The 21272-nt window shown below is 49.6% G+C and overlaps 1 protein-coding gene across 2 annotated transcripts in view; it reads right to left on the bottom strand.

Annotated features, from left to right (window-relative positions):
* The window catches only part of UBASH3A (ubiquitin associated and SH3 domain containing A), a 42171-nt gene that overhangs the window by 4450 nt on the left and 16449 nt on the right, over positions 1–21272 (bottom strand). For both annotated transcript variants that reach the window (XM_081088209.1, XM_081088208.1), the window contains exons 7-12: positions 16295–16421; positions 12888–12987; positions 7669–7791; positions 5396–5488; positions 2324–2468; positions 1553–1659 (exon numbers count right to left, since the gene is read on the bottom strand). In XM_081088209.1, coding sequence (XP_080944335.1) covers positions 1553–1659; positions 2324–2468; positions 5396–5488; positions 7669–7791; positions 12888–12987; positions 16295–16421 — 695 coding nt within the window. The remainder of the gene's footprint in view (positions 1–1552; positions 1660–2323; positions 2469–5395; positions 5489–7668; positions 7792–12887; positions 12988–16294; positions 16422–21272) is intronic.

The following is a 21272-nucleotide window of genomic DNA, read 5'->3' as shown; positions in this document are numbered from 1 at the left end:
CCCGAAGTACGTTCTCCAGGTTCAGATCAGTCAACAGGCAATGCGACCATCCTCAAGGCCAGGCGTGTTCGGGTGCCGGGTTCGGCCAGGCTTGGGGTCTCTTCCTGTAGACGTTTCAGTGACCCTCTGGGAGGGGCCAGGTGCTCAGCTGCCGCCCGTGCTCCTTGTCAGAAATTCTTCATCCCCGGAGCATCGCCGGGATGAGGGACAGGGACGGAAAGAGCGCAGGTGGGAAGCGGGCCAGTGGTCTCGTACAGACTCTGAGACTCTTCTTCGTGTCATTAATATTCCTCATATTCCAGATGTTGGTGCCCCTCCGCCAACAATATTCAAATTCCTCGAGGGTAGAGTGTGTCTTCTTCACTTAGACTGCCCACCATGTTTTGTTGGATGCTGGACACTTCGCTGTGTTCAAGACATGCTTGCTGACTTCAATTTCTAGAAAATTGACTTCTAACTTGTTACTATGGACATTTCCAATACACACCAGAGAAGGGTCTGATGGCACCCCACATACCTGCCATGGAGCTCCAACAGTTGCCCACATGTAGCCCATTTGTATCGTCTGTTCTCTACCCCAGTATTATTTTAGAGTACATCGCAAACATCACGCTGTCCCACAATGTACCTCTGTTTGCACCTCCAAGTGACAAGGACTTTGCATCTGTACACAACCATCCTGCTATTCTCACACCTAACAAAATTTACAAAAATTCTTTAATATTTCCATATTCTAAACCAGTGGTCGGCAAACTCATTAGTCAACAGAACCAAATATCAACAGGACAACGATTGAAATTTCTTTTGAGAGCCAAATTTTTTAAACTTAAACTATATAGGTAGGTCCATTGTTATTAACTTAATTAGGGTACTCCTAAGGCTTCGGAAGAGCCACACTCAAGAGGCCAAAGAGCCGCATTTGGCTCGCGAGCCGCAGTTTGCCAACCATGGTTCTAAACCGTATTCAAATGTCTCTAATGGTCGCAATGATCTACAGGCGTTTTCCCCACTGTCGAGCAAACATGTCCTGACATTTGGTTGTTCGGTTCCGCGCTTCTGTTTCCTAAGAGTCTGGCACAGGTGGTTTGTGTTGATCTCCCAGGCCCGGGTCCTATGGGCTCCCAGTCCTAGAACTGGGGTCCCCGGGCCTAAGTGGCGGGGGAGTATGTGTCTACGGGCTCGGTTACCGCAGAGGCAGCGATGTACCACTCTGTTCCTGGGAGTGGGGAGGAGGTTGGAGAATTATCAGGTTCAAAAATGGCCCTGCCTGGCTGGTGTGGCTCAGTGGTTGAGTGTCAACCTATGAACCAGGAGGTCACGGTTCGATTCCTGGTCAGGGCACATGCCCGGGTTGTGGGCTTGGTCCCCAGTGTGGGGCATGCAGGAGGCAGCTGATCAATGATTCTCTCTCATCATTGATGTTTCTATCTCTCCTTCCCTCTCCCTTTGGCTCTGAAATCAACAAAAATATGTTTTAAAACATGGTGCCGTTTCCAGTGGTAAGACCCCAACTCCTGGGGCTGCTCATCCCGAGCCCGGCGGAGGCACTCACCGTCCTGCGGGCAGCTGCTGACGATCTGTTCCACGCTCACCGCACACCTGTGCACATACTCGTCGTAGCTCTCCGCGGGCAGGAGGGAGGCGATGGGGAACGCAGGCCTGTGGGGGAGAGAGGGAGGGCTGCCACCCTGGCCTGCGTGGGAGTGGGGATGGGGGTGTGACCTAGAATTGTGCTGTGGTGACTGGAGAGGGAGTGTGTTCTCCAGGCTGGCTCTGCTCAAGGCTCCAGTCTGTGTTCAAACCTGGCAAAGGGCTGGTGTTCAGACCCACGTGCATGTGCATTCTCACTGAGCACCACAAGGGGCCTGTGATGGCAAAGAGCCAGCCACTGGCAGAGAGCGGCTCAGGTGCTCTCTTTGACCAAACTTGGAGCCCTTCTCAATTGGCCCGAACTTTCTGCTTTCATGCTTGTCCCTGTAGGGTCCATTTTAGCAAGAATCCTGCTAAGTCAGTTTAGCAAGAATTCCCCACCTGCATATCTGATCCCTCTTCCTGATATCCAAGCAACCCCTCCCCCCAACCCCTCCCTGTCTGACCATCCTGGTCTGCCTTTAGCAGGAATCCTGTTAGGTCAGTTTAGCAAGAATCATGATACCCTCTTAATATTTTCTCCCATCTACCAACTCTGCACCCTGCTTGTCCTAATAGCATTCCCAGGTGAGTCCAATCTCTCCCCCTGCACAGCCCCTATTGCAATGGTCCCTCCTTACCGTCTTTAACCAGAATTGGAAAACCCAGCGCAGGCGCCGTGAGGAGCGCATACCTGTACTCGGTGCTGACGTTGAAATTCCCCTCCTTCAGCTCCTCCAGGGTCATGAGGGCCGGGGTGGTTTTGCCCGTCTCCCATTTGGTCCATTCAAAGATCCCGGGCTCCACTCTTATCTTTATTTTTCTCTCCAGTTTGAGCTCTGCAGTCAACAGAATACAAGTGTTTATCTTTTTCAGTGTCTGTTTTGGCTTTATGCAAATAAGACTCTTCCTAGGTCTAAATAACACCTTTCAAAAATGTGATATTTTTTTCTTGGCCAATATTGTTTTGTGATCACCCAGGGTTCTGCTATTTCTGAGACAAAAACCACGAGATAGCTGGAAGGTATCCGAGGAGTGATGACCCTCTGTCCACCAGGGAAGGACAGCCTCCCAGTCTCCCTGCACCACCAGCAGCAGGCCCACCCCGGTGACCGTCCTGGTTGCCTAGTGCAAGCCTACAGCCAGATCAACACTGGGCCTCGCTGTGGGTCACGGATGAGAGCCCACCAATAAGGACTTGGCCAATACGACCCAAGGAGAGGATGGAGCTAATCGTGGGGGGTGCTAGTCACACTGGAGTGTCTCCTGACAAATTCACCAGACTGAGCACAAGCTGACGGATGGAAGGGAGCTGTCTTCTGGGACGTTCTGACTCCTCCCAGCTCACCCTTCCCAAGCACTTTATGGCTTGACCAAAATGCCTATGAAGTAAGACCTTCTCTTTTTAAGTGGAAAAAACCCCCAAACAAAACCTTAATGCTTTTATTTGAGATGGAAAAAACTACATTAAGCTCAAATGCTGGCAATAAAATCAGTTCTCAAAGGACCCAATGGATGGGCCCTTTGCAAGCAGGTTTAGAACAGAGTGGGCCGGGCTGCAGGCCCCTGCGTGCTCCCCGGCTGTGAAGGGCTCCTGTCCACTGAGAATACATCACACAGAGGAGCAGTCAGAAGAGTTTGCCAAGTGGGGCTGGCCACGCTTCCTTTTCAGGACATCTTGTAGGCCGCTGCTCTGTGGTCACACTTTGGGAGGTGGTCCATCTGGACGCTCACGGACATGGCATTGAAATAAAGTCTAGCATGTTAGTGTCTCAGATGTCAGTCTGAAAAATGGGTTGGTCATGTCCGAAGCCCTATGAAGAAGGCTCAGCACCCTTGTTTTTCTGAATTAGCAGAGGATGCGTCAACATGTGCCCTTTAACAGGCATATTAATAATAATGATAATAATATTCTTTCTTTTTTGGGGGCGGGGAGAGTGGAAGAGAGAGGAAAAGATAGAGAGAAACATTGATGTGAGAGAAACACATTCATTGGTTGCTTCCTACATGAGCCCTGACCAGGGCCTGGGCTTGGGAGGAGTCTGTAACCAAGGTACATGGCCTTGACTGGAATTGAACCCAGGACCCTTTGGTTTGCAGGCCAATGCTCTATCCACTGAGCCAAACTGGCTAGGGCAATAATATTCTTATTATCCCAATATATAAAAAGCCAGGGGCCCTTATGACCGAAACAACTGGACGGCCGGCCGAACAGCAGGCTGCGTGGGGCGACAAGGCCGGCAGGGGGGTTAGTGAGGGATGACCAAACGACTGAACAGCAGGCTGCATGGGGCAATCAGGCTGGCAGGAGGGGAAGTTGGGGGCGACCTGGCCAGCGAAGGGAGCAGTTGTGGGCTACCAGGCCAGCAGTGGGGGCAGTTGGGGGTGACCAGGCCAGCAGTGGGGGCAGTTAGGGGCAACCAGGTCATCGGGGGGGGGGGCAGTTAGGGGTGATCAGGCAAGCAGGCAGGTGAGCAGTTAGGAGCCAGCAGTCCCGGATTATGAGAGGGATGTCCAACTGCCAATTTAGGCCCAATCCCTGGGATCGGGCCTAAACTGGCAGTTGGACATCCCCTGAGGGGTCCTGGATTGGAGAGGGTGCAGGCTGGGCTGAGGGCATGAATTTCATGCACCGGGCCTCTAGTATAAAATAAAAGTCAACTCTAGTGGTCCCGCCAGGACTTTACTCCACTGACCTCACCATTTTTCTCTACTATTCACCTCCCCTGGCCTCTAGCTCCCCACCTTACCTGGCTTACAATCCACAGTCAAGGACCCTCATCCTCTTGTGTGCACCCCCAGCTCCTCTCCCCTCTCTTGCTTTACTACTCTCACTTCCTGAACCCGTGCGGAGTTAGACCCAGCTCTCCATGCCAGCACCCGGAGGAAGCCCCACGTCCAGCTGATGGGTCTCGGTGTGAAGTGCTCCCTGACCTCAGTGGGCTCTGTGTGCTGCCCAGTGGCCATCCTCTATTCCCAGGCCAAGTCCTGGCCCCTCTCCCTGATAAGATCTCATACCTTCAGAGCTCCTCAAACCTGCAGTGGCCCTCCCCTTTCTCATGCTAGCTGGGGACCTGACTCCTGTGTCTCTGAGAAAGAAGAAGCCAGCCCCTCCTCCACATTTGCCCATCTGCGACGTCTGTGTCCACCTGCTCTCCCTCTGTCCTGCCACCGTGGAGGGCTTGCTGTCTCTGTCATGGTAAACGACATCATGTCCCTCCTCCCCACACAGGGATGGCAGGGAGGGTCCAGAGGGAGGAGCAGAACCAAGGTCCCCCAAATAGCTGCCCCTCCGGGCAGGCAGGACTGTCCTTCCTCCTGCGGGGGAAGCCCAGCAGCTCTGCCAGGGGCTCTCTGATACACATCAGCCTCTGATGGTGCTGGACAGCTCCCAGCAGCCAAGTCCCTTGCCCTGGGAGTCATGCTTTTTGGATCTGGAATGACCACCGCAGTTCCCAGCTCTCTGGCTTTCTGAATGTCCCTCCCGAGAAGTTTTTCTGTTTTTTTTTTTTTTTTTTAAACAGAAGCTGCTGAAGGTGGACAGCGTGATGACAAGCCCCGGTACTCAGTTACAATCCTGGCATAGAAATGTGAAGGGGCTCAGAGCCTGCTAACAGTTCTGAGAGGGCTGGTCCATAATTGTCTAGGACTCAGGTGGCCATTCATTGCCTCTCATCCAGTTCTCTCCTCTGCTCATCACCCTGTCCCCTTGGAGAACAACCATGAGGTCAAGGCAACCTGAGCAGCTCCCTGAGTTCTCACCCACCTTCCAGGATGTGTTTGGCTGTCTGCACACAGCGGAGGGCCGGGGAGGCAAAGACGGAGGTGATTCGGATGCCGCTGTCCAGTAGTGCTTCTCCTGGGAAAAAAGCAGGTGGGAAATGCCTCTGTATATCTGTGACTTCCCATGGTGGCAGCTCCGACGGGAGGCTCACCACCTGAGGAAGGCAGGACCTTAAGTGGCTCCAAGATCTCCACGCCCTGCTGTACACACTCTGGGCATTCCCTAAAGTACACGGAGCCTGGGAATAGGGTGAGGTGGCACTCCTGTGACTATGTTATATTTTATGGGAGAAGGGAGATCACCGTAGGTAGCCTGACCCATTCAGGTGAACCCATTAAAAGCAGAGATTTTCTCCGGCTGCCATAGGAGTCAGAGAGATTCAAAGGCAGAGGGATTCAACATGTAAGACACTCTTCCGCTGGCTTCCAAGATGGAGGGGCCACGTGGCAAGAAATGTGGGTGGTCTCTCGGAACTGAGTGTGGCCCTGTGCTGACAGTGGAATGAGGACTTCAGTCCTACAACCACAAGAAACTGACTTCTCCACAGCCTGATGAGATTGAAACTCTTCCAAGAGTTTCCAGATGGGAACTCAGCTCAGTAACACCTTGAATTCAGGCTTTGAGGCCCTGAGCAGAGAACCCAGCCACACTGTGTCTGCGTGTCCGATCTACAGAACTGTGAGCCAACAAGTGGGTGCTTGTTCAGCTCCTGGTAGCTTGTTCTGAAGGGATGGAAACCGGAAGCTCATGGAAGCACACTGTGAACCACACTTCCTCTTGCAGCATTAGAGGGCCTCATCCTTGGTAAAGAAGGGGACCTCTTCAGTAGAAGCACTAAAGTCAGGAGGTTTTAGTGGGTACTGCCATGGGCTGAATTGTGTCCCCCCAAATTCATATGTTGGAGTCCTGACCCCCAGTGCCTCAGAAGGTGGCTTCCTTTGGGGATGGGTTCTTTACACAGGTGATCAAGTTGAGAGGAGGTTATGATCCAACCTGATTGCTGTCCTTATAAAAAGGGGGAAATTGGACACAGACAGATCACACAGGAGAAGACGGCCATCTGCAAGCCAAGGAGCGAGCCTGGAGCAGGTCCTTCCCTCACAGCCTCAGAAGAAACAAACCTGCCCACACCGTGATCTCTCCAGAACTGTGAGACGATAATTTTCTGTTGATGAAGCCACTCAACCTGTGGTGCTTTGTTACAGCAGTCCCAGGACACAAATACGGAGGCTGACAATTGCCCGCATATCTACCCATTCACAGATACTCCCAAATACACACATGGAGACGGTGCAAGCTTCCAGGCGAGAATTTAGGCATGAAACACAGAGCTGCACAGGTACTTTACAGAAAGGACACACATACCCACACACAGCACACACAGACACACATACACACATGGTATGTACACGCACACACAGACCCACACACCATACACAGAAACACACACCTACACCACAGTGTGCGGCAGGCGAAGGAGCCCAGGCAGGGCTGTGGGGGGCAGGTCACACTAATCCGTGGGAGTCCCAACCGTGTCATATCCCTAACTCCATGTTAAGTGACCTCACATCAGTGATTCTGACACCAGCCTTGGTGTGAGCACACTATTTGCACAACTGAACTCAGCAAATGCTACAGAGCTGTCCTGCCTGCCCAGATGGCCAGGGACTAAATGCTTACGTCACACCACGGGGGCTGGGGGGCGGGGGGCAGGAACAGCAGGTCCCAGTGAGTTGCTTCTGTTCACCAGCTGTGTGACTCGGAAAGCCCATGTGCCTTCCTGGGTCTAGACTTGAGTTTCTTACTTCATAGAATGAAGACCAGATGAACTCAATGGCCTCTTTTAAAAAAATCCAACATGTGGAACCAGAAACCCAGACATAAAACAAAAGCCCAAAGTGATGGATTTTGAAATAAAATCAAAGAGGGGATGTGTGTGTGTGTGTGTGTGTTTAAATGACACCCTTAGTGCACACAGTGGTCACTAATTATTTTCCTTCCCTCGCCATTCTTTCCATACCTTTCGTTCCTCCTGAATTCCCCAGCCATCTGTTCCTGAGTCAAATAGCTGAGCTTCCACTTACTAGCTGTGTGACCTTGGGAGTCTTACTTAACCTCTCTGTGCCCCAGCTTCCTCATCAGCAGAAGGGGGGGGGGTAATGCTACTACAGACCTCAAAGGGCACAATACTCATTAATGACAACCATTGCCATGATTATTGTTACTATTCCTAATAGAATGACCCCCCAACATACCTGCCGTTCTGGACTGGAAAATTCCACAAGACGATAATGGCGGGTCGTTTTCAAAGCCTTTGATGCCATTGCTCCGCTGGGGCAGGCTGCAAGGGAAGTTCAGGTCTGGCCGGTAATACTTCCCTAAAGCACACATACGCACCAGACGTTTAGTTCCCTCCAGTTAGCGCCACAACACTCCCAAGATCAAGGCCCACGTGAGAAGCATGGTCAGCATTTAAATTGTTACCTCTGTGTTTCAATCAAATGCGTTCTACAACGTGGATTCAATTCGAGGAGAAAATGCTGCTTTAATGCGCACACAGTTCCTCCAATACAGGAAACTCAGGTTCCAGCCCCAGATCCCGAGACCCCCTCTGTCCTCTCCTGGCCCTTCCTGAAGATGCGCTCAGACAATTTTCCTGATGAAGAGCCAAGTGTCTCCATGACTGATAGAGCTTAATTTGATAAGAATCTCAAGTTGGCATTAATTAATTAGTGAAATTTGACCATTCCTATAGCTTAAGTGTGTCATATTGCTGATGGGGACGGAATCCATATGGCCAGAGGTGCCCTTGTGTTGTGCATTGTTCAGTCAATCACTTGAGGAGAGACTGGAATCTAGGGATTCCTTGGACTCTCTCCCCCAAACCCCCGTCCATGGTTCACTTAGACCTGAGCTTTAATCTGACAGTCAGGTGCAAATCCTGGCACCACCAGTTACTGGTTGTGTGATTAGAAGCAAATGACTTGATCTACTTTATCAGTTAAAGGGCAGTGGTTCTCAACCTTGGCTGCACATGAGAATCACCTGGGAATCTTTTTAAAATCTGATTTCTGGGCCTCATCCTCCGGAAATTCTATTTCTTTGTTATCGGGTGGGGCCACAACATTAGTAACAAAGAAACAGAATTTCTGGAGGATGAGGCCCAGAAATCAGGATTTTAAAAAGATTCCCAGGTGATTCTAATGTGCAGCCAAGGTTGAGAACCACTGGTTAAAGGGGGAATGTTTCGATGAATCATTGAGATAATGCTCAGAACCTGGCTCCCATAAGAGGTCAGTAAGAGGTCGGTCTGATCTCATTGTCAAATTATCCGTCATCCTACAGAGGACACCACTCCACTCCAAGACCTCACCTCCTCCCAAGTCACCCCCAAACCTGGTGCAAAGGGTTCTAGCAGCTCAGGCCCGTGTATACCACATGGCAGCATCTGACTACCCCACACCAGCCCCCCTCAGCATCCTAGCCCTTCGCCAATGCAGAGGCAGGCAGTGGCTAGTTTGCATGCTGTGATTTTAGTTTTCATGCATGATTTTCCTGAAAGCTCCCTCCCTGGAAATTCCACTGGCAGAAACTGTCTGAACCATCGACTTTAAAGGCCATTAAAAGTCTGTGCTTTTGTTGGCTACTCGAGAGCGATGAAGGGGGAGGAATGGGTAGCCCTGATGCCGGCCAGCTGTGGCCTGTAGGTGATGGAGAAGTTGCCCAGGTAATGGCCAATCATCTCAGGCTTGATATCCACCTGGTAGAAGGACTTGTGGTTGTACACGCCCACCTCGCTGCCCACCATCTCCAGCAGGATGATCATGTCCTGCAGGTGCGCATGCGTTTTCACCTCTGCAGGCTTCTCCGTGGGCGGGGCCTCCTTCTGGCCATCAGGCAGGGCTTCAGCAGTGAGTGCTCCTTGCTCCTTGCTCCGCAGGCCCAGGCTCAGCCACCACTGTGCTGGGCACTGCACAGCTACATCAGCTGCTCGCAGGGCCGGTCAAGCAGCTGACGGAGACCCACACCACGGTACGTGAACTTGTGGAAGGTCTGCTTCTTCTGCTCCACATCCCCCATCTTGTTGGTTCTTTGGAAAGGACCACCCACTCTTTTTTAAAAAATGTATCTTTACTGTTGAAAGTATTGCAGGTGTCCTCCCCACACCCTACTGACCCCCTCCACCCAGCTCCCTTCCCCTTCCCAGGCCTTCCCCGCACTATTGTCTGTCCATGGGCGATGCCTATATGCATGTAAGTTCATTGGTTAATCTCTTCCTGCCCCCCTTCCCTCTGAAATACTTTAGTCTGTTTCATGCTTCAATATCTCTGGGTCTTTTTTGTTTATCAGTTTATTTTGTTCATTAGATTCCACATATAAGTGAGATCATGTGGTACTTGTCTTTCTCTGACTGGCTTATTTCACTTAGCATAATACTCTCCAGGTTGCTCATTGCTGTCTCAAAGGGTAAGACAGCCTTCTTCTTCTTCTTCTTCTTCTTCTTCTTCTTCTTCTTCTTCTTCTTCTTCTTCTTCTTCTTCTCCTTCTTTTTTTACAGCTGCATAATATTCCATTGTGTAGATGTACCACAGTTTTTTTTTTTTATCCATTCATGTACTGATGGGCACTTGGGCTGTTTCCAGATCTTAGCTATTGTAAATTGTGCTGCTATGAATGTAGGAGTGCATATATTCTTTCTGTTTTTTTGGGGGTTTTTTTTGCTTTCTTAGGATATATTCCTAGAAGTGGGATTACTTGGCAGTTCCATTTTTAGTTGAGAAAGTTCCACACTGTTCTCCATAGTGGTTACACTGGTCTGCATTCCCACCAGCAGTGCACTAGCGTTCCTTTTTCCCACATCCTCCCCAGCACTGTTGTTTGTTGATTTATTGATGATAGCCATTCTGGTAGGTGTTAGGTGGTTCCTTATTGTCGTTTTAATTTGCCTCTCTTTGATGATGATTAGTGATGTTGAACATTTCCCCATATGTCTCTTGGCCTTTTGTATGTCCCTTCAGGTCTTCTGCCCATTTTTTAATTGGAGTGTTTGTCTTCCTTTTGTTGAGTTGTATGAGTACTTTATATATTTTGGAAATTAACCCCTTATCAGATGTATCATTGGCAAATATGTTCTCCCATACAGTGGGTTCCATTTTCATTTTGATGATGGTTTCTTTTGCTGTGCAGGAGCTTTTTATTTTGATGTAGTCTCATTTGTTTATTTTTTTCTTTGTTTCCTTTGCCCTAGGCCAGTGGTCAGCAAACTCATTAGTCAACAGAGCCAAATATCAACAGTACAACGATTGAAATTTCTTTTGAGAGCCAAATTTTTTAAATTTAAACTATATAGGTAGGTACATTGTTATTAACTTAATTAGGGTACTCCTAAGGCTTAGGAAGAGCCACACTCAAGGGGCCAAAGAGCCACATGTGGCTCACGAGCAGCAGTTTGCCGACCACGGCCCTAGGCGATGTATTGGTAAAAATTCTGCTCTGTGAGATGTCTGATATTTTGCTGCCTATGGTTTCTCCTAGGATTTTTATGGTTTCACAACTTACAGTTAAGTCCTTTAGCCATTTTGTGTTTATTCTTGTGTATGGTATAAGTTGGTGATCTAGTTTCATTTTTTTGCATGTACCTGTCCGATGATCCCATCACTATTTATTAAAGAGACTCTCTTGACTCCATTGTATGCTCTTGCCTTTTGTCAAATATTAATTGAGCATAGTGGCTTGGGTCGATTTCTGGGTTCTCTGTTTTATTCCATTGATCTATGTGCCTGTTCTTGTGCCAATACCAGGCTGTTTTGAGTACAGTGGCTTTGTAGTTTAGCTTGATATCCGGTATTGTGATCCCTCCAACTTTGTTCTTATTTAGCAAGATTGCTGCAGCTACTTGGGGTCTTTTTGGTTCCATATAAATTTTTGGAGTATTTGTTCTAGATCTGTGAAAGTGAAGGGCTTTATTAAATGCCAAAGTACTAGCTGTGTTTGCTTCTCTTTTTTTCTTCAAAGACAAGGCCCATCAGTTGTGTCATCTTCTCAAAGGCTTCTTGGATTCAGAAGATGTCAACCTTCTCCACTTAGGTTTTTTGCCTTTGGTGACACTTTGAGGTCATTGTTAGAGACAGAGAGCAGAGCTCAGAAGACCAGGCCATGGGGTAAGGCTGGGTCCTGACGGAGTGGGGTCTACAGAATAGGGGGTGCTCTGGGCCAGCACCACTGGGAAGTCAGTGGCTCTATGAGGGGGTGAGTGCTTAGGCCAGAAGTGAGAAGAAATCAGGAGGAAAACTGGAATCAGAGGAGAGGCCAGCAGCGCCCCCCAAATGCCCTGTTGTCATTGATTAAACAGCGCAGTCTGTGAAGTGCAGATGAATTAGACTGTGAGCACTCACTTTATCAAGGGGTTCTTTATCCTGTATAAAGATCACCAGGAGTTTCCTTTAATTTCCTTTAATTTCCTGGTAATTTCGGTGCCTTAAAATATTTTCCCTAATAGGTGACTTGATCTTTTGTCTAGATGACCAAATACTCTTCCTCACATCCACCTATTGTCCTACTGTTTATTTCCTGAGATTTGTTGTCTCTACTTGACCTTGTTTTGTAGAAACAACCACAGCACTACCTCTGTGGGCTCTTAGGGGTATATTCAGTCATGATGTCATCTGCTCAGAATTTTCCTGGTGTGTGCTGGTCATCTGCCAATGGTTTTCCCAATTCATTTCCTCCTTTCTTGGCCTGATGGGCTCCTGGAGGGATCCCCAAAGGCCGGACTAGCCCAGCTTCTGTGAATGGATTTTATCACTGTGTTCACTCAATACCTTCATGCATGCAGTTAGCCTTGGCTTAGAAATTGTGGCTCTCCATTAGGGGACAAGCACTGATACAGATGTGGATCCTCAGTACGGAGATCAGCTTGTGGGTATGTTGTATTTCCAAGCACTGTTAGTAGTCTTGGCATCCAGAGGGGTGCAGTTGGGGTGAGCAAGAGACACGCTCAAAAATATATCCTTTGGTTAAGAAAGACAAACATGGTAGGGAAATGGCCACCGCAGTGAAGATCAGCTGGGAGAGATAGGGCAAGTTGATTGTGAGATAGGGCACGTGCTGGCACCTGAGGGTACAGAGACCGCAGGCCAGGGTGACTTGTTTGGAAGTCAGGGCTGCACTCACTAACCAAATACTATGCGTGCTGTGGGAGTAAGTGGACTGGCCATGTGTCACATCAGTGGACTTGCTTACTATTAAAGCTGTTCCTTCATTTCCCACAATGCGTTTGACCTAAGAGACTCATAGACAATGCACACTCTCAAATGCTTCCATGTAACCCCTACAGGGAAGATGTAGCATGCATCCACTCCCTGTGTACAATTATACGGTACCCTGGGGAATCTAGCTCAGAAACCCAGGAAGCAGTCTCAGTTGTTAGATTCATCTTGTTTCTGTGGTTAGAAGCAGCCCGGCCTTGACCCACCGTCAGGAGTGGAGCACTGCTGCAGCCACGACTTCCCGAAGATTTGGTCCACTCTCTCCCCGTGGCGCACCACCAGCACGCTTCTCCTCACGATGGCGGCCTGCGATGGAGGAAGGGGAGAAAAGTTGGGGTAAGCAACAGACATGCTAAAAAATGTGCCCATCCGTTGAATAGCATAGCCAAACATGGTTAAAATGTGCAATTTAACATCTGCATTAAAAGACTTCTTCAAAAACAGAAGTCGTCCAGCAGCTGGCCTGGGTATGGGTGCCTTCCTTCCTTGGTCCATAGCTACGTCCCATTTTACCACCATCATCACAGTGAAAGAGGACCAGGAATTGCAGGTTCCAATGTCTTTAATTTCTTTCACCCTTTTATCTCCTGAGCATTATCACATTATAAAGGAAATGAAAAGAAACAAAATGCCCAAATCATAGCACATTAACTTCTCTACTCTTTGGCTCTTCCAAGTCCTTATCCCTTGTCTTAGTCCATTCCAGCTGCTCTAACAGAACACCACACACAGGTGCCTTATAAGCAACAGACATTTATTTCTCCCAGTTCCAGAGGCGGAAAGTGCCAGAGGTCAGGGTGCCAGCATGGTTGGGCGAGGGCCCCCTGCTTAGCTGCAGACTTCTCTCTGTGTCCTCACGTGGTGGAAAGGGCAAGGAGCTATCAGGTCTCCTTTATAAGGGTACTAATCCCACTCACGAGGGCTCCACCCTCAGGACGGAAGCACCTCCCAAAGGCCCCACCTGTTAATACCATCACCCCGGGGCCTAGGGACAAGGCAAAGCAAGTGCCATGATCGTCTCTTACTGGAGTGCACAGCTGTTTGGTTCTGGATGCCAACACCCACCTCCTAGGGCGGAGCTCCAGGCGGAAAGCTGTCTTACAAATTTGCATATGGTGGCTCAGGGGTTGCCTATACTGATACCAGGATGCCTCTCCCCTCCAAGAATGAATATGAAAATATCCTGTCCCATTCCCTTGTCCCTACTTGAGCCGAAAGTAGTTTGCAAGGCACACAGGTGCTCCTGGCTGCTGTCTGCTTACTGACCATCTCAAAGTACTCTCTGTGCGTTGGGATGAGGGTTTGGATTTGGGGCATTTTCTTCCCTAGAAGATCCTGGAGTACTTTGACTTTGAAAAGCAGAGCTTGGCAACAAGAATATTTAGATACAGTGACAGGTCCGTGGGGAATGGAATGACTGAGCCCTGGGGTCCACAGAACAACATGGTTGTGCTGACTCTTTAGTCATGGGGTGCTGTATGTGTGTCCTGTGGCTGCTGCAACCAAGTGCCACCAACTGGGTGGCTTTAAACAAAATAAATGTATTCCCTCACAGTTCTGGGTAATAGAACTTTGAAATCAGGGTGTCCGTGAGGCCGTGCTTCCTCAGAGGTTATAGGGGAGGGTTCTTCCTGCCTCCTCCAGGTCCTGGTGGCGCCAGCAAGCCTTGGCTTGTGGCCACATTGCTCCAACCTCTGCCTTGTGCTCACGTGGCCTCTTCCCTGTGTGTCGTGTCTTTTCCTCTTCTGCATATCAAATTCTCTCTGTTTTCCTCTCATAAGGACAGTTGTGATTAGATTTAGGGCGCCCGGGATAATCCAGAATACTCTCCCCATCAAGACCCTTCACTCAGTCCCATATGCAAAGGTCCTTTTTCCTTATAGAGTAACATTCACAGTCCCAGGGATTAGGAACACCTATCACTGAGGACATTGTTCAGCCACTACATGTCCATTTTGCCAAACTTGATGCCACAGTTTTCTTTTCTTGCTGTTTGGAGGGGGCACACGCTGACCAGGTGAGAGCGTTCAGAACTCAGGAGGCGCCTGTTAGGTTTTCATGCATTTAAAGCACCAGTGAGCTCAGACACAGGCCGAGCGGTAGTTAGCGTAAGTCTTTCATTCCAGCTTCTCCCTGCCCATCAATCTGGAAAGGGGGTCCAGTCTTGGGGAGCCCCCTGGTTTGTTTCTGCTCTCACACTCTCCATCTGGTGAGTCCAGGCTCCACTGCACCTTCCAGAGCCTGGGCAGTTTGGGGGTGGGAGCCCCGTTTTTGACTCTGTGGTGGCAGGTCTCTAGCTGCCGTCAGCGGCTCCTCTGCCCTGGTCCATTCTCTCTCACTGGAGACCTGGCTAACGGCGATGCCGGGCTGCCTCCCCAGCGTCCAGCGTTTTGTGCTCAGCTTTTGTCTGAACTGAGCCCACCCCAGCCTGGAGGCAGCCTCCGGGGGACTGACGGGTTCTTGGGGATGGAGTTTTGGACTGAGGGTGATTCAGTCGGGAGTCTTGGTCAGGGCCCTTATTAGGTCATTCCATGGTTTATCCAGTGAGATCTATGGGCCGGGCCTGAGCCAGGCTCTGGGACACAGGATGAGCCAGATGCCGTGGCCCTGCCCTCTGGGCAGGAATGGTCTCCCAGCCCCAGGGCCTGGCCTGCAGTGGACAAGGGACATACCGTCTCATGTAATTCTTGAAACAGCCCAATGTGGGAGGCGTTTAGGTGTCTGCACTCCCATCAGCTTCCCAGCCTCTGCAGGCCTCAGTCTCCAGATCTGTAAATTGGGGATGGAGTGGGACTAATGCCCCCTGTGCTGGTTGGGGTGGTAGTGGCTGGAATGAAAGCCTAAAGTAATGGGTGTGGCACAGAGTGGGGACGTGGAGGGACTGCTCACTCAGGCCACAGAGGCATTTGCACTGGAGAGGAACCGGCCAGGGGCCAGCTGCAGGTGCTGCCCGGCCCCTGGGTTCCTCATAAGGGAAGGTTGGGACTCTGTCCAGAGGGGTGCTGCCTGCTCCTTGGGGGCCCTGCCCACGGCCTTCACCCCGATGCTCCCCATGCAGGTGGTGGGCTCAGATGCCCTTGCCGTGCCCCTGACCCATGTCCTGAGGCTGCCATCGCCTCCTGTCACTGAGCTTGAGCCTCCTTACCTCCCCCAGCCTGACTTGTAAGCTCAGAAACTCCATCTTTCAGGGGCCCAGAAGGAGGGGACTTCATCAGGGTCACCCAGCTTGTAATGAGAGAATCGGGTGAGAGCTCTGGATTCCAGGCAGGGCTGTGTCCCTGTCCCTTCCCTGCCCTGTGTCCTAGCGTCTTGATGGGTTACAGCCATGTGCTCCCTGTTCTTGCAGACTCAGCAGGCCTCTCTGGAGTGCAGGCTGGTTCACAGCTGTTGCGGGGGGGGCGGGGGCGGGGGCGGTTTCACCCTGTGCCGAGGTGACAGAGCAGCAAGGTGCCTCAGCCCAGAAGGGGAGGGCCTCCTGCCACCCCCACCCTGTCTGTGCTTTACTCCGGGAAGCAGGCGGGTATGTGTCTATAGAACAAAAGCCGCACCCGTGAGGCTGTGTCTACTCAGAGTTAATCCAAAGGGCCCCACTTTACAGAAAGGGCTCCCTCACCTGTAGGGCCTGCAGGCTGCCGGCGCTCCTTGGCCGTGGCGGGGGAAGGAGCTCCCCATTCCGCCTGCTGCTGGCTTCACCGTCCTTTCTGGGGTTCGGGTCCACAGCCAGACTGAAGGTGTATGTCCTGTGGGAGAGGAAACGAGGTGCTGCGTCAGGATGACGTGGGAAGCACTGGTCTTGCTCGAGGTGTACACGTCCAGATGGAAGGTCACGGTGGGGACGAGTGAAACGATGAGGTCAAAGAGCTCGGTGCTCAGCACGGAAAAGATTCCGAGTAAATGGTGGCCGTTTGTCACCATCTCGCCGCCTGGTCACCAAATCTGTAAGTTGAAGTCCTGAATCTTTGGGACCTCAGAATACGACAATATTTGGAGATAGGGCGTCTTTAAAGAGGTAATTAAGGTAAAATGAGGTCACTAGGGTGGGCCTTATAAGAAGAGGAGACAGGGACACAGACACACAGAGGGACAACCATGTGAGGACACAGGGAGAAGACAGCCATCTGCTTGCCAAGGAGAGAGGCCTCAGGAGAAACCAGCCCCATAGACACCTTGATCTTGGACTTTCAGCCTCAAGACTGTGAAAGAATAGTTTCTACTATTTATCCGCCCAGCCCGTGGTACCTTGTTACAGCAGCCTGAGCAGACTGTACAACAATCTCTTAGAGTCACCCTCTGTAGTAGCCAGAGGTGTAAAGGTCGGCATGGTTGGGATACAGGAATGAACGAACAGTGAACACACACTTAAAGAGCTGTGCAAGCAGGAAAGGGACAGGTGCTCTCGTGGGAGAGTGGGTGAAAGCAGTGCCCGGATGTTGTAGGCCATGAGGAAACTGCTACCTGTCCCGGGAGTCGATCACGATGCAGGGGTGGGTGGGATTCATGAGCTCTGATGACTGAAAGAAAGGACCATGGAAAACCATAGGATAAGAGGGGGTGGGCTGACGGGGTGCCCTGAATGAGAGTGTCTGAAGGAACTGGAGGGGCCAGAGGAGGAGAGTGACAGAGGAACAGAGAACCTATGGCCAATGGTCACACATCCTCCTGGAGCAAGCAAATGTCCATGCCCCCAGGGGAACACTCATTTTGTAAAAGGAAAGGTCATCTTTATAAACTCAATTTTAAAATAATCTACAATCAGAGCAGAGAAATGGGGCAGCAGCTAGAGAGGGAAATGGGAAAAAGGAAATTGTGCGGGATTTTGTTTTTAAGTAAACATGGGAACAGCATGTTTGTTTGCTGGTGGGAACGATCGGGGAGGTCTTAGGAAAAGTAGATGATGCTGGCACGATGGTCTTGGAGGGATGGGATGCAAGCACCAGAGGCCAGTGTCTGATGAGGGAGAAGGGCAGCTGGTGTAGAGACTGCAGGCGGGTGGTGTGGTGGCGACAGCAGGTGGACACGACCTGTCATGTTGGGTGGGAATGAAGAATACAGTAGATGGCATCCTGGTTAAATGAAAAGTTAGACACAAATCAGCTGGTGGGCAGAAGTGCCCCAGGGCTGTGTGTCCAGGGATGCCTGGGCCACAGGTGGTGCGATGACAGAGGAGGAGAAGGAGGCAGGTGATCTGATCACGCAGGTGCCTGGGAAGGGACATCGCCTTTGTTACTGTTTTCTTAAGAGCATTGTTCCCAACTGGCTCTGTGGGCTGTAGTATTCTTGACGACTTTTCACATGCAGAAACCTTAAATTTTAAGCATTTAATCATCATTATGAAAGGCAGACTTAATGCCCTAGCCTGTTTGACTCAGTGGATAGAGCATCAGCCTGTGGCCTGAAGGGTCCTGGGTTCGATTCTAGTCAAGGGCACAAACCTTAGTTGCAGACTTGGTTGCAACTCAGGCACCTGTGCAGGCAACCAATCGATGTGTCTCTCTCACAATGATGTTTCTTTCTCTCCGTCTCTCTCCCTCCATTCCACTCTCTCTCTAAAAACAAAAAATCAATGGAAAAATATCCTTGGGTGAGGATTAACAAAAATAAATACATAAATAAAATGTTTTAAAAAAAGAGAGATAGAGTTAAATGTCTCTTTAAGACCTCTTCCATCCCTTATGTGCTCTCAAAGCTCTCCCCAGAGAGTCCAGAAATCAGAAATACACTAATTTAAACTGCTTTCTATTTTTAAATAATTTTCTTTTTCTGTTTAATGCTTAGCTTTGCCAGGAATTAGTTTCAGTGTATGACTTGAAATCATGCAAAATACCATTTATTTTACACCCATTCTTTCCCTACTTCTTTTCTTTAAGTATGTTTTTAAAATTGATTTTTAGAGAGAAAGGGAGAAAGATAGAAACATCAATGAGAGAGAAACTTCATAGATCAGCTGCCTCCTGCACGCCCTCTACTGTGGATCAAGCCCATAACCCGGGCATATACCCTGACCAGGAATTGAACTAGTGGCCTGTTGGTTCCTGGATCGATGTTCAACCACTGAACCACACTGGCCAGGCTATTTCCCTGTTTCTGATGTAGCTATTGGATGTGAACGTCTCAATATCCCGCGTGTACTGCTCTGTTAGCTGTTCTGTCTCACCAATGTGTGTTTTCCTTTTCCTCCAGCCAAAACCATATTATAGATTTGTCACACATTTTTAACATCTGGTTGGGTAACTACTCTGATTGTTTTTATTTTTCCAAGTTTTCTTGGCATATCTCTCCTGTTTATTCTTCCAGATAAACTTTTCAGCTATTCACGGAAGTTCCAGAAAATGACGCCACTGGGATTTTTCCTGGAATTTTTTAAAACCTGGAAATGACTCCAGGAGGCATGACTATGTTCACATGATTCATTCTTTTAAATCACGAATGTGGTGTGTTTCTAATAATTGGCCCATTTGTTGAGTTTGCATTTCTCTTATAGAGGCCTCAGGGCCCCAAGTTCTCATTAAACCTCTAGCTCCCAAGCCCCCATCCTAAGACCCTGAGGAGGAACAGAGCCGGGAGCATCTCAGGGGCACCTGTCCTGCATCATCTCAACCATCCAGCGCCTCAGGTCGCCTGCTTCCACCGCCATGGGCCACGTGCCGTGGACCATTCGTCACCCTCACAGAGTTTTGCTTTAGTCAATGCATTTCTTACATTGTCTGCAACTTGTACCTTCTCTTTCCATGACGTTGCCTGTCCTGTCTTGAGCTGTAAACTCCTATGGGTGGTAACCAGGTCGAATAGACTCAGCGTGTTCATTTGAAATGTGAGCTTTAGCTGAGCATAGGCCCAGAACACCGATATTATAGTCGAACCATTGACATTTCCCACTTCAAATGCACACGCTCTCAGTAGCGAAGGCGCTATTCATAGTGTCTCATACTGACACAGGAAATGTTGGCTGGTTTCCTCTTCCTGCAGGCGAGGCGGGGACACCCGCACCCTGCTTGTGGCTCACCGTGTAGACAGCAGTCTCGTTATCTATAAATAACATCCGTGCAATTTACAGTTAGAGACAAAATTGACTTGTTTTTGCTAGTATTTCCAGTGCAACGCAATCAAAACGACCATGGGATTGGCAACGAGAGGAGAAAGGACCTCACATTTGAATATTTCTGTTTTTTTCTTTAACTTAAAAGAAATACCTACGGGTTAACTTATACCATAGATGTGTTTAAATTCTCCCTGGCTTTTAAAAGGGGTTGTGTGGATAAGGTCCCCGTATTAGTTGCTAAAGCCACCATAACAAGGTACCACAGACTGGGCGGCTTAAGCAACAGAAATTTATTCTCTCACAGTCTGGAGGCTGGATGTCCCAGATCCAGGTGTTGGCAGGGTTGGTTCCTCCTGAGGCCTCTCTCCTTGGCTAGTAGATGGTCGACTTCTCCCTGAGCTCTCATGTAGTCATCCTCTGGGTGTCTGTGTCCTGATCTCCTCTGCTTATAGGACACCAATCAGATTGCATTGGCGCCCACTCTAACAGCCTCATTTCAACCAAATCTCTTCCTGAAAGACCCCACCTCCAAGCACAGTCACGTCTTAGGGTGTCAGGAGTCAGGGTTTTCACCATATGAGTTTTGGGCGGACATAATTCAGCCCAGAACAATACCATCATTCCATCGGAGCTGCTTGCCACCAGCTCACGCTGTGGTTTTGCAAAGTTACAGGCTCAGTGTTGGACACCTCCTCTCGGCTAGAAGGTGACTAAATGTTCTCTAAGCCCTACCCCCCGGGCCTCTCTGCTCTTGGTTCTACGATATGCTACGTGCACTGTTCTGTGTGGAGGGTTGAAAACTACTGCAATTCAAGACTACAGTCCTCCATCACCTCTGATTCTTTTCTTCACAGTAACAGATAAACATTGTCCTGTGAATTGTTGTCAAGGAAATCCAGGCTACTGGGACCATCAGTGTATAGGCTGAGGTTGTTGTACTGGTGAGGGATGCCTGATGTTTTAGTTGCCAAGCAATGAACATCGTAGCTGCAGACTCACACCTGGAAGTGTGTCCCTGAAGGACTCCTCCCGCATCTGCTCCCAGGTGCTGTAAGGCCGGCAGTTCTTGCTGACTGGGTTGCACAAGCCGACCAGTGCAGGGGCCAAGGCTGAGCCCTGCAGTTGATGCTGCAGGGATATCTACATCTGCCCGCAGCTAAGCTGGCCTCTGGACAGTGCCATCTGACCACAAGCCCACTACTCAAAGCTTTTTTTTTTTTAAAAGCAAGTTTTAAAAGGCTTGGTCAGGACCCTGAGTCTGACAGCACACTGGCTATCTGCCATTCTGGCCAAGAATCATGTCACAGTTTGCCTCACTGCTCCCCTAGGGAGATGGGCTGCTTCTAAAACACAGCCAAGCAGACGCCCCACAGCCTAGTCTAGTACTTACTTTTCTCTCCTTTGGTTGCAGTTTTCATTAACATTTACTAATTCCTAAGGGAAATTTGTCTCTGAGGAGAACAGTCACAGAAATGTCAGGCTTAAAGGCTGGAATGATTATTTTGGTGCCTGACATTAATTGTGAAGTAAAAAATGTTATAGCCACAAGCTT

The sequence above is a fragment of the Myotis nattereri genome (assembly GCF_964212035.1).
Source record: "Myotis nattereri genome assembly, chromosome: 3".
NCBI classification, from domain to species: Eukaryota; Metazoa; Chordata; class Mammalia; order Chiroptera; family Vespertilionidae; genus Myotis; species Myotis nattereri.
This window is presented reverse-complemented; position numbering and strand designations above follow the sequence as displayed.